Source organism: Sapajus apella, unplaced genomic scaffold (assembly GCF_009761245.1).
Source record: "Sapajus apella isolate SASKATOON/1434 unplaced genomic scaffold, GSC_monkey_1.0 scaffold6, whole genome shotgun sequence".
NCBI classification, from domain to species: domain Eukaryota; kingdom Metazoa; phylum Chordata; class Mammalia; order Primates; family Cebidae; genus Sapajus; species Sapajus apella.
In genome coordinates, this window is record NW_022436946.1 from 13,682,727 (window position 1) to 13,694,790 (window position 12,064).

General features: G+C 36.8%; 1 protein-coding gene across 21 annotated transcripts in view; it reads left to right on the forward strand.

The window, feature by feature from the left end:
- MAP7 (microtubule associated protein 7) overlaps nucleotides 1–12,064 on the forward strand; it is a 199,708-nt gene that overhangs the window by 154,463 nt on the left and 33,181 nt on the right. For 16 of the 21 annotated variants that reach the window (XM_032274677.1, XM_032274684.1, XM_032274685.1 and 13 more), the window contains 2 exons: nucleotides 3,161–3,271; nucleotides 9,087–9,200. In XM_032274677.1, the coding sequence (XP_032130568.1) occupies nucleotides 3,161–3,271; nucleotides 9,087–9,200 (225 nt within the window). The remainder of the gene's footprint in view (nucleotides 1–3,160; nucleotides 3,272–9,086; nucleotides 9,201–12,064) is intronic. The other 5 variants (XM_032274688.1, XM_032274689.1, XM_032274686.1 and 2 more) reach the window with 1 other exon arrangement.

Sequence of the window (12,064 nt, forward strand, 5' to 3'; positions counted from 1 at the left end):
TGTGGACCTTTCTTTGTTTGCTTACTCTATTCTCTTTCATTGTTAAAACATTCTGTAGATCTTTTATAACTCCTTTATTTAAAAAAAAAAATCTAGGACCAGGTGCAGTATACACACCTGTAATCCTAGTGCCTTGGGAGGCTGAGGCAGGAGGATTGCTTGAAGCCAGGAGTTCAAGAGCAGCCTGGCCAACATAGTGAGACCCCAACTCTATAAAAAATTATTTTAAAAAGTTAGCCTGGCATGGTGGCATATGCCTGTAATCCCACCCACTTAGGAGGCTGAGGCAGGAGGATCACTTGAGTTCAGGAATTTGAGGATACAGTGAGCTAAGTGCCATTGCACTCCAGCCTAGGTGACAGAGTGAGACCCTGACTCAAAAATGTAATTTAAAAAATAAGAAAAATTTTAAAGTCTAAAAAATATCACAACTTACTTTCTTATGACAATGAACCAAATATGAAAGAAGTACTGTTTTCATGGTTCTTCATGACCCAGCAGTAGTTGGAGGGACACATATAAAATCTGTTATACAGATCATTTACATATGAGATTTTGTTGATGGGATAGTTTTGTATATACCTTTCATACAGGAAAGCTGGCAGGGTATATGTTTTTATAATCATATTTTTGTATTACCTGGCTTCCTGTTTTACATGTATGTGGCAGCTATATACTGTTAGATCATCAGACATTTTTGAGGACGTGTTAAGCTACTTAGCTTAATTTTTGGGGTCAACACTCACAGCTTACTATATTACTTTTATTTCTGCCCCTCAGAACAAGAGAAACCGCTGTGGCATTTGCGAGTTGTTGGGTAAAATTCATTTTAATACAGGTTGTGAATTCGAATAAATTGTTCCTATACTAGAACAGAGAAGTTTGCCTGAAAATAACTGGGATTTGCCAAAGCTTTCAAAGACCAGAAAATGATCTACTATGATATTGAAAGCAGCAACCAGGTCTTACTCATTTTGAATACCCTTTACTTCACAACAACATCCGATGGATGATGGGTATTCTGTCACAGTTTGCTGACCAACAAACACATCCCAGAAACTGTCTACATTAAAATTCCTGTCTTGGTCAGCTGCTGGCCATCAGCTAGCACTGGTTTGTAAAGCTTGATACGTTCAAAACTTATTAGTTTGTGAATTTGTTTTGTTCAGTGAGAAAAAGAAATGAATAAAAACTGTCTTATATATTAAGTACTATAACAAATTCATGGAGTGCCTTCATAATTTTAACAATTTATGACAGATTTAGTTGCTTTTCTGCTCAATGGTACTTTTTAAGACAGGAGGATCTACTGTAGCTCATTTGTTCTGTTTACTCTGAAGCAGGACTAAATGTTTTTAATAGGCTGTTGAGAATCTGTGTGAGGATAGGCCTGCATGTGGACACAATTTTCCCCCAACTAAAGCTTAACATGTAAAGCAATATCAGAAAATGTACTGCTATAAAATCACCTGGAAGTGACTTTCGTATTCCACTTCCTACCCTGTACCTTGCATGTCATCACTAGATGTTCCTTTAGATGTTTGACTCTAAATCTTTTATTTATGTTTGGATTGCCCTAAGAATCCATCAGCTAGGTGTAAATGTGAGGCACAGAAATGGTGTGCTTTTTTTAAAATAATAAAATTGTTTCAACCATTAAAATGAATCCCAGGTGAAGATAGAAATATCTGACATTAATCAAAGACTTGCTTATTGCCAGTACATTATAAATCATAGTCAAAAATGCATGGGGAAAAGTTTCCAGCAATTTTTTTTTTTTTTTTACTGCCAAAGTTAGTTAGAGTAACGAGTACTGAGTTTTGGAAGCATCTACTACAAGAAATATTTTTGTTTTCGTTTTAGAAGCAGCTAACAAAAATAAAATACAGTAAAACTCCTTTTACTTTGGCTACTATAGTTCAGAACATCCACCTGCCTCCTGGATAAATATAGTCATAAGATTTTTTAGACTTTCACTATATGCAGTGTTATTTGAGGGACACAATTTATCCTAATGAGCATGATTATAAACTAGGTCCACTATTCCAACAGCACGCTGCTAATTTTTGCCTTTTATACGGTCATTTCCCTTCTGATTTGAATTTAAGAATTCTAAAAATTATGCCAGGCACAGTGGCTCATGTCTGTAATCCCAACACTTTGAGAGGTCAAGGTGGGAGGATCACTTGAGGCCAGGAATTTGAGACCAGCCTGGGCAACATAATGAGACCCCACCTCTACCAAAATATATATATATTTTTAAATATATATATATTTTTTAAATATATATATGTATTTAAAAGTTAGCTGAGCATAGTGATGCCTGCCTAAAGTCTTAACTACTCAGGAGGCTGAGGTGGGAGGATTTTGAGCCCAGGAAACCCAGGTGCAGTGAGCTATGATCATGCCACCACACTCCAGCCTGGCCAACAGAGCAAGATCCTGTCTCAAAAAAAAAAAAAAGGAATTTAAAAATTACCCGACTACAGGATGAACAATACTATGGTTCATGAGTGTGTTTGCTAATTCTACGTTTGTAGGCCACACTAACTCATAGGCACAGAGGTGTGGTTCTTAGTAGAATTTAACAAAGAAAAGTTTTTTAAAAATCCTTTCCACACTTAGAATTTTTTTTTCTTTTTTAAACAACAACAACAACAACCCCTCTTCTATAATGAACTTTAATGCCCTGGGTAAAATGACTCTGTAAGCAAAGTTATCAGCAGTTACACAGGACCTGGTGTTCTTTTTATCCCAGTGTTTGCTTTCTGTGCTACCAGCATGTTACCACTCCCTTGTTCCTCCTTTTGGAGATTTCAAAGGCATTCGCTTTTGTGGTCCTCTTTTGCTTCATAGGGTGCCTCCGCTATCTGGGAAACCCTTCGCTGGCCGTCCTTTGGTCTTCATCCACTTACATCCTTGAATTTCCATGGCTGACAAGCTGGTGAAATGAATATTTATTTTCTCCTTTAAGAGAAATGAATTTTATTTCTAAGCCTTTAAGTTACCTTTAACATGTCCACTTAGAAAACTGTGTTCTATGACAGATCTAGAAATAGAGCAGAAAGCATCCCATCCTAGTTTTTCCTTCCATCAGTGAAGTAGGAAATTGCAATCTTGCATGTTGGCTGTCAATTAGCGTTATCTCCATTTGTTTTAGATCCAGACAGGAGGTCAGTTTCCACCATGAATCTTTCGAAACATGTTGATCCCGTCATTAGCAAGCGGCTCTCCTCCTCATCTGCAACTTTACTTAATTCTCCAGATAGAGGTACAGTCCAAAGGAAAACAAAAAGTATCTGTTATTTACGTAATGCTTTTTTTTCTGGATGTTTACAGATAAAAAATAAGCATCTGAAGTTGCTTTCCCTACGTTTCTTAAATAGGAAGAAAAAAACTTCAGAGTAAAAAAGCAATAAACGGCTGAGCAGCATTTTCCTTGCGAGAAGAACATTTCTCATTTTAGAACTTGGCTGAGTGATTGCATTTAGCAGTGACGAAAGCAGTGCTTCTCTCAACTTTTTAGTAAATGTGTTTACAGCTCCAGAAATCACCCACTTATCCACCAAAATGCAAATAATCTTTGTTATGAACATTTCTTTTACTTCAATCATACTGTCTTTGACTTCTCATCTGTACTTCGGGAATTCCAGGCTCTGACTTTCTTAAAAACTTTTTAAATGATTCATGTTGGTAGATTTTATTTTGCCAATTTATTTCTCACTTAACCAAATTATTTCTTACTGCATTTCTTATGTGTGCTGTTGGTTTTTCGGTGTCCATTCATTAACTCTTGAGGGATCTGGCCTAACTTCAGTAATATCATCATCATTACAGCCTCCTGAAACATTTAATATTCATAGTCCTCCAATTAACATCCTATTTGAATTTTGAGTTTTATTCATCCCATGGATTTACAGTACATCAATGTTGAGTTATTTATAAAGCAAAAGTTTTGTTTTACATATATCATAGAATGAACAAATCAAGCTTTTAAGATAAGCTGCTTGTTTTTTTACATAACTAAGATGATTTTTTAAAAAACCAAAGAATTGTTGTGCAGTATGAAGCCCATACTCTTTAAAAGTAAAAAATTGTGGTTACTTTGAGTACTTTATTAAGAAACCGATTGGGAAAGTTTCAGTGTTTATAATCTTTAAAAAATGTAATGTGTGCATGTTCTGTATGTGTGTATGTATATTTATCTATTTTGTATTGTATAAAAGTTATGGTGTCATTGTAATGTACAATATTCTATGAGTGTTGGTGTTATTTTATAACTAATCTCTTTTAAAAGAGTAAATGTTTGAACAACTTTACATTCTTGCCTTTTAACCAAAACCATTTCTTTTTGGTTTTCTAACCTAATTTGCCTAAACCATCAATATTGGACTTGTAGTCAAATTAGGGGCCTTTCGTAAATATTATGAATTAAAATTTATTTCATAAATATCCTTTATTTTCAAACCTATTCCCTTAATATAAGACAAAATACAACATGTGAATGTTATTCTTACAGTTGTCTATTCATCTTTTCTTTGCAGTTGGTCACCTAGCACTTTAGTTTCACCTAGCGCTTTAGTTTCAAACTTTTGTGAACCTGGATCTGATACAAACTACAATTAATATTTTATAGTACTTTAAAACTTTATTATCTTCTACAATCCCACCTCTGAAATTAGGGTAGGGTGGGAGTGGGGAGCTGGACAACAAACTGGGCAATATCCTGTCCATGCTGTGGAATGACATACTGAATTGTCTGTATCAGAAAGATGTGTTCTACACTCTGCGCAATAGTATTCAATTAGACTGTCTTAAGGCAGTAGAATCTTGGAACCAAGAAAGATCTACTGGACAGATCACCTACACTAGTTGGGGTGGTGAATCCCTAAGAGGTGGTGAGCCTGTCTTAATATCCTACAGGCTAATTGTTGCAGAAGAGCGACTCCTTACCCATGTGACTGCCACACTTCATCCTCAGTTCTCACCTTCATGGGTGTCCTTTCTTAGATTGACTCTGACTCTGTGCATTTTGTGTGTGTGTGTGTGTGTGTGACCTTCATGGGTATCCTTTCTTAGATTGACTCTGACTCTGTGCATTGTGCGTGTGTGTGTGTGTGTACAGTTAGAAGTGGTAAGGAATAGAGAATTAGGACATAGGACAGCAGGGTTAACGGAAGTTCAATACCCAGTGGTTAGATAGGGCCAGAAAACTGCCCCTTGAATCATGGTAGAGGCCCAACTAAGCAGAAATAATAGGACAAGAAGGAGAACACTAGATTTGAGAGTTCTGCTTCTCTGCCTCCTTACAGAAGAACTGTCAACCAGTTCCTGGTCTAACAGGCCGGGTCAGCCTGGAAGAGGTTGCCATATATTGCCTAGGAAGGAATTTCTTTTCTTTTTAACTTAGACAATACCCTCAGTAGAACAGTGAGAGGCTTAGGCCTTTTATTATAGTAAGAATTTTAAAACTTCTTCTGAATTTGAATTTCTCTAATTTAAAAATCTAAGGCCAGGCACAGCGGCTCACACTTGTAATCTCAGCACCAGGAGGCTGAGGCGGGAGAATCACTTGAGCCCAGGAGTTTGAGACCAGCCTGGGCAACCTGGTGAAACCCCATCTCTACAGAAATTACAAAAATTAGTCAAATGTTATGGTGTGCTCCTGTAGTTCCAGTTACTCAGGGGGCTGAGGCAGGAGGATCACGTAACCCTTGGGAGGTTAAGACTGTGGTGAGCTGTGATTGCACCACTGCACTCTAGCCTGGGCAACAGAGTGAGACCCTGTCTCAAAAAGAAAATAATTAAAAATAAATAAAAGAAACTTAAGTAATTCCATTAGTTTTTTCCTGCTGTTTTTTAAAGTTCATTATCCTTCATTATCTCATTAGAAGGCATTCTTACCAGATTGTTAAAATAGAGTAACTTATAAACAAATATGTCAAGCCAGTATATATATTGTTATTAGATTGTTTAAGCTTTTTTAGTCCTAAGGCATAGGCCTTAAAACTGAGATTAAATTGAGGCTCTGATACCATCAGGGCTCATGTTTTGCTGGAATGCATCCAAACAGCTCTACTAGTTATTAGAAATAATGAAATTTTTTCGTATCACTTCTCCAAGATGTGCTTTCCCAGGCCCTCCAAAGCCAATGGAAGCCAGCCATTAGCTTAGCGTCTGTGCCTTGTCAGTTTTTAAATATTTTAATTATTACATCTGAATATAGTATCATAATGAACTGATAAAATTACTTTGGTTAAAGGAAACCTCTGATTATGAAAGGTGTCTGTAACTGCTGCAACAGAATATTGCCACTGGAAATTTTTACCTTGAAAGTATATACTGTTATCTTTAAGCTGTCTCTTTAACCAACTTTTTCTCAAGAAAGAACATTAGGAAGTTGGAAAAGAGTAAGAATGAAATTGCCTACTCTTTGCTTAAAATCCATCAATAAACTTTTTTCCTGAGAATCTCCATCATAGGACTCAGAGGTGGACCTCAAGCTGAATTCTGCTCACAGGCTTATTCTGTTTTACCTGAGCAGAGTGTCTGTTCTTGTTTTAATTAGAATTAATTGCCAACACTTAAAATGTAGACTACTTCATATAACATTTCGATTTTCTACTTCTAATGAAAAAATCAGGACCTGGCAACATGTGTCTAATTTCTTCATGGCACCTATTACCTGAAATGGAATAGTGATGTCACACTTACGGGAGGAAGTGGTAAGGCAGGTATCTATAAAGTTTGTTTAGCTCCAATTATTTATTTATGTTAACCTGCATAGCCCCCGGAGGCCTTTGAGTTTGCCTCTCTTCATCTGAGTGGTCTATGACGGAAATTGTCAGTATCTCAATTTTAAGTGCTTAAATAGGATCGATGCCATTAGAGTTGTTCCATAAGAGTTAATATCTCTCCCTTCAGTTTTGTAATCTTAAAATCAGACCCCTCTAGGTGGAAAAAAAAATACACCAACTCTCATTTATTAACCTTTACTAAAAAGTTATTTTACGAAGCTCTATTTCCATCTTGGTCAAGGGATAGTTATGAATGTGGTGGAAGTAGAAACGGGCTTTTCCTAGCAGTGTGTTTATTTCACGGTATCAGGAGATAGAAAACAAATCTCTCTGGATTTGCTTTACATGCAGGTTAAAATGGGTTTTTAATCATTTGAAATAAATTTTTTTGTCGATACCTTCAGACTCATGGAAATAAAGTAACTGAACTTAAGGGAGAAAGCAGACTTATTTTTTCAATGACAACCCATCTCTGCAGTTGTAAGCCACAGTCATCGCACAGTTTCTCTAAGAAAAGGGTTTAACTTCCCTTCTCATCTCTTGAAAATAGTTGTTGAAGATTTTCAATTAATCCGAATCACCTTTTCCTCATTGACTTTACCCTGTAAATGTATTATAATCTTAGATTGCATTCTGTTCTGTTGTTACACACACTCACACAGCGGTGCATAGCTTATGGTAGTACTTACCCATGGTGCTTTCTACATTGTAACTAATGCAGTAGTTTTAATAACATGTCTTTTTAATTAATGTCTTAATGTCAGATAATATTTAATTTAACCATGAAGACTCTTCTTATACACTCTGACAAATGATTCATTAATTCTTAAATTCACCAGAGCCTGATCAAAATAGCTACTCTTTTAAAATAGTCACATAATTAAGATACTTCCTGGAAGTTGTTACTTCATTCCAAATAGAAGCAACTATCTTTAAGACAGTGTTTAGCAGTATATGGCTTTTATTAACTAAAACTAATTTCCTAGAATTTAAATGCCATTCAGTTAAAATATTTATATATATATATATATATATACATACATATATATATGATAGTTATATAGAACACTGCTCCAGAGGCAGGGGAGACTTGCACCTGCTGTTTGTGGAGCAGAACAGAAGCAGCCTTGTCAGGTGTAGACAGTTTAAAAGACTTTTAATTCAGACACAGTGGCATGCACCTGTAAACCCAACTACTTGGGAGGCTAGAGAAGAAGGCTTGCTTGAGCCCAGGAGTTCAAAATCAGCCTGAGCAACATGGCAAGACCCCTGTCTTTAAAAAAAAAAAAAAAGAAAGAAAGAAAGAGATAATGTAATCACTTTGCTTCAGTGATGTTTGTAGAATTTTGCAAGCTTTACTGATATTTTTGCAAAATAGCCTCTATCTTTTCATAAGCCATCACTGGAAGCTAACCATATAAGCAAAGTACTTAATTTATAATTGGCATGCATTTCCTAACTATGACCTTGCTAAGCTCCACTATAATTTGGGACCATACATCATTGCACTGTTAAATTTGTTTTCCAGATTTCTTAGGCACCCACTAGTAATCGCTAGGATTATATTTATATTGGATTTTAGCTTTTCTGTTTAATTTTACCATGCTTCAGCCATAGCCTTGTCCTCAGCCAAATTTTTTATATTGTTGCCAAAGAGAGACCTGAAAGAACCTGGCTTGCCAAATGAAAAGGCTAAAAGGATTCCCATACAGAACTTTGCATGAATCTTCTTTCATTTTATTATATCTAATTCCCACACACATACTCCCATTGCCCAAGTAGTAATTCATGGAGATTTAGCATAATTTACTGGGGCCCCTTTCTGTCTTTTATTTGATTCCAGTCTTCCATTAACCTGCCAATGCCTCTATTGGGGTTTATTATTCAAGGTACTTAGGAAGCCTTTTGACTAAGGAGTGTGCCATACTGCCCATCCCAATGCCCATCAGTACCACTCTGGAGTTACAGATACACACCAAAACAATAGCTGAAATAGTCTTTTTGTTTTATTGCCATTTGACTAGTAAAAGAGGGTGTTTAGCAAAATTTGCATCTGTAAAATTAATTTAGAGCCTGCTACCAACCTAACATCTTGAAGAAAAGAAACCTTATGGAATAACCACTCCCTCTGCACAGGGGTCCTGTTGCCCTGACTCTTGGCCAGCCGTCCTCCCTGCAGAGCCTGGTCCTGTGAAGGCCCAGCGTATGGAAGCGATAGGTATGATGTATTATGCCCTCTTGTCTCTGAAAAGAATGCTTCTAACATCTTGCTTATGTGGTGACGTTTAGCTCGCCGCCTGCAGCTCAGCCCATGGGAGAGCAGCGTTGTTAACAGACTCCTGACGCCCACACATTCGTTCCTGGCCAGAAGTAAAAGCACAGCTGCCTTGTCTGGAGAAGCAGGTAAAACTGTCCAGGTAGAACTTTCCCTGTGAGGTCAAGTGCTCCCTTTGAAGCATATTCATCTAATCACATCTCACTTTTTCCTAAAGTGTGCTTCTCTCTTCCCCTGGTAGAAATGTCTGTCAGTGTTGGTTTCATACCCCTGGCATTGTTTCCCCTGGGCACCAGCCTTAGCATCTTACCTGGACACCAGATGCCAGGCAGGCTGAGAAAGCCCTCCCTGGGCTCCAATGGCTTCAGAGGCTTCTGTCTGTTCATAACATTACCCGAAGAAAGTATTCCTTCCCTGCCTTTCCTTCTGCCTCTGTCTCTGAGCAGATAATCCAAGGTAGAAATAATTTAACATTTAATACTAATATATGAACTTGAGAATAAAATCAAAGCACGAGTCTGGTATTTAAGCATAGAGTTTTATAATGTGGCTGTGGCACAGCTACTTATTCTCCCTGTGCCAAGCTTTTATATGTAATCTAGGAATGTACCCTTCCAGAACTCTCAGAGTTGTGGAGTAGGCTAATTGTAATATCCTTATTTGTTACATACTTTGAAATTATATGAAACATGCTAAGTACCAGTTATGATGATTAGTTATAACTCCTACTTTTTTGAAATGCAAAACATACCAGAATTAGCCAGTTAATTTAATGAGAAGTTAGTATAGAGCCTCCATCTAGTTGGTAAGAAAGGTACATATTAGACTTTGGGTAACATCTCTCCTGGTGAGTTGATTTAGGTTTTCTCAAATATCTTTGGAGACAATTGGAATATTTATATAAACAGTCGACCAGCCCACATTTTTGGCACTTTAAAAGTGCTTTGCCCTTGCAAGCCTCTCCACGTTCATTAGCCCCCTTTTAAGTAATAATTGTTAGTGGATTTATAGTTTATTTAATCTACAGTGCCCAATGAGCGAATGAATCTCAGTCCTAAATCTCATAGTACCCCTGGGAGACAATCACGAAGGCAAGTGTTGGCATTCCCGCCACCTTCTTATGGAAACCAAGTGCAGTGGCATAAGTGACTTACACCAAAACCACTTAGAAAATTGATAGGCAGGATCAGAGATGTGTTTACCCCTCCATCCTCAATGCCCTGAGTGATGCTTTATGAGCAGTTATACAGTCAACTAGCTGGACCACAACGTTCTGTGTTCTCTGTAAAGTCACTCTCCTGTCAGAGCTGTCACATTTGCATCTGAGGTTTTTCTGGAGGAAAAAGTACAGCTTATTTCAATATTTTTTTCTATGCCTATGAATTTCACACTTTCCACAAGTCGTGAGTTTTTCTTTATATCTAGCTAATTGAAGAAGCTTTAAAACTGGTTTTCAGTCCTATTTTCTAGCATCTAGCTGGTTTATGGCTGTCATCCTTCTGAATCTCCCCTTGTGTGCTATGTTGTGCTAAAGGACTGCCTCTCAGCTGGGAAATTGTCTTTGCTATTTTTGTCATCACTAACTGTTGTCACTTATTTCACTCTCCCTCTAGTCTTTTCCAACACAGTTTCCTCATTTTCCACCCATTCTACTTTCCCTCTTCTTTGTTGTTATGCTCAACCAAGCTGCCTTTTTTATCTGCAAACTGACTCTTTACTTTGACACTTTTCCATTCTCCTTTTCACAAGCTGACATGTTTCTGTAATTTATTTTAGTGTCAAAGAGTGCACAGCCTTTACTTGAGCTGCCTGTTTTGTCAATACATTGCCTACTTCATTGTCACCTATTTCATTGATACAGCTTATGTTTAATGAACCAGAACTCCTGGGGTTTTTTAATTTTCACATGGAATTATATATGCAAACGTCTCTTCCAGTAATCTTGTCAAAACCACATTTTTCATCATTTTTATTTTTCATCTACTGTCCGTGATTATTCTTTCATGTTTTTCCATTTTAGCGTTGTCCCTTGACCTCATCATATTCCTAATTGTCATTGGCAAGAAGGTAACCTATAGTATGTCCTGTGCTGAGTTACATTAGCAGATTAAACAGCTACTTTTAGCCCTAGGATGTACAGTGATTGCAAACTCTCTGCACAAACAGCAGAGTAATTGAGAACCGGCATTCTTAGTCTCACACCTCTCATTTGTAGCCACTGCTTTGGGTTGACTTTTCTATATTTTTTTCCCCCAGGAGATTCAAAATGCATGTGGTTATTAGAGCTCAGGATTAAATAATGTATATTCAGTGTGTGGACTAGTCCTGCACATAGTAGACTCTCAGTAAATGCTAGTATCATATTATGCAGTTTTTCTTTTTGCTGTGCTACACTTCAACCATTTGAACTGCATTGTCTTTTCTTTGCACCCATTATTTCATATAGAAAATATTGAATGAGTTAAATTAATGCATACTTATGACTAAGAGTAGGATGAAATACATACATTGTGGAAGACTTTCTCAAAGACATTTTCCTGAGATAGTGTTCATGTTTAACTACTTGGGATATGAAGTGTACTCTCAGAAAAAATAACTATATATTGTTCTTACTATTTCTTCAGAAGGGCAAGATTATTCAAATAATTGACTTGAAGATTTCAGGTTTTTCAGTACTTGCTATTGAGTACAGCGATGAATTCCATGAAATCTAATACCCTTACAAGTAGTTTATGTTTATTTTAGCCAAAAGATGTTCTTCGGACTAAATTTGAGGATGTTTTTCTATGGACTATACTAGATAGGTTTAAGGATATTTTCAGCTCATATTTAGTATCACCTCAACATTAAGATAAAGAATAAACCAGAAGGCCTGGTGATATTGGCTTATATCCATGATAGCATCAGGAAATGCTCCATAGATACTTAATGAAATTATATTTTTTCACTCGAGGGAAAAGAAATCGTATTTCTGTGCTTCATTCCTTTTTCA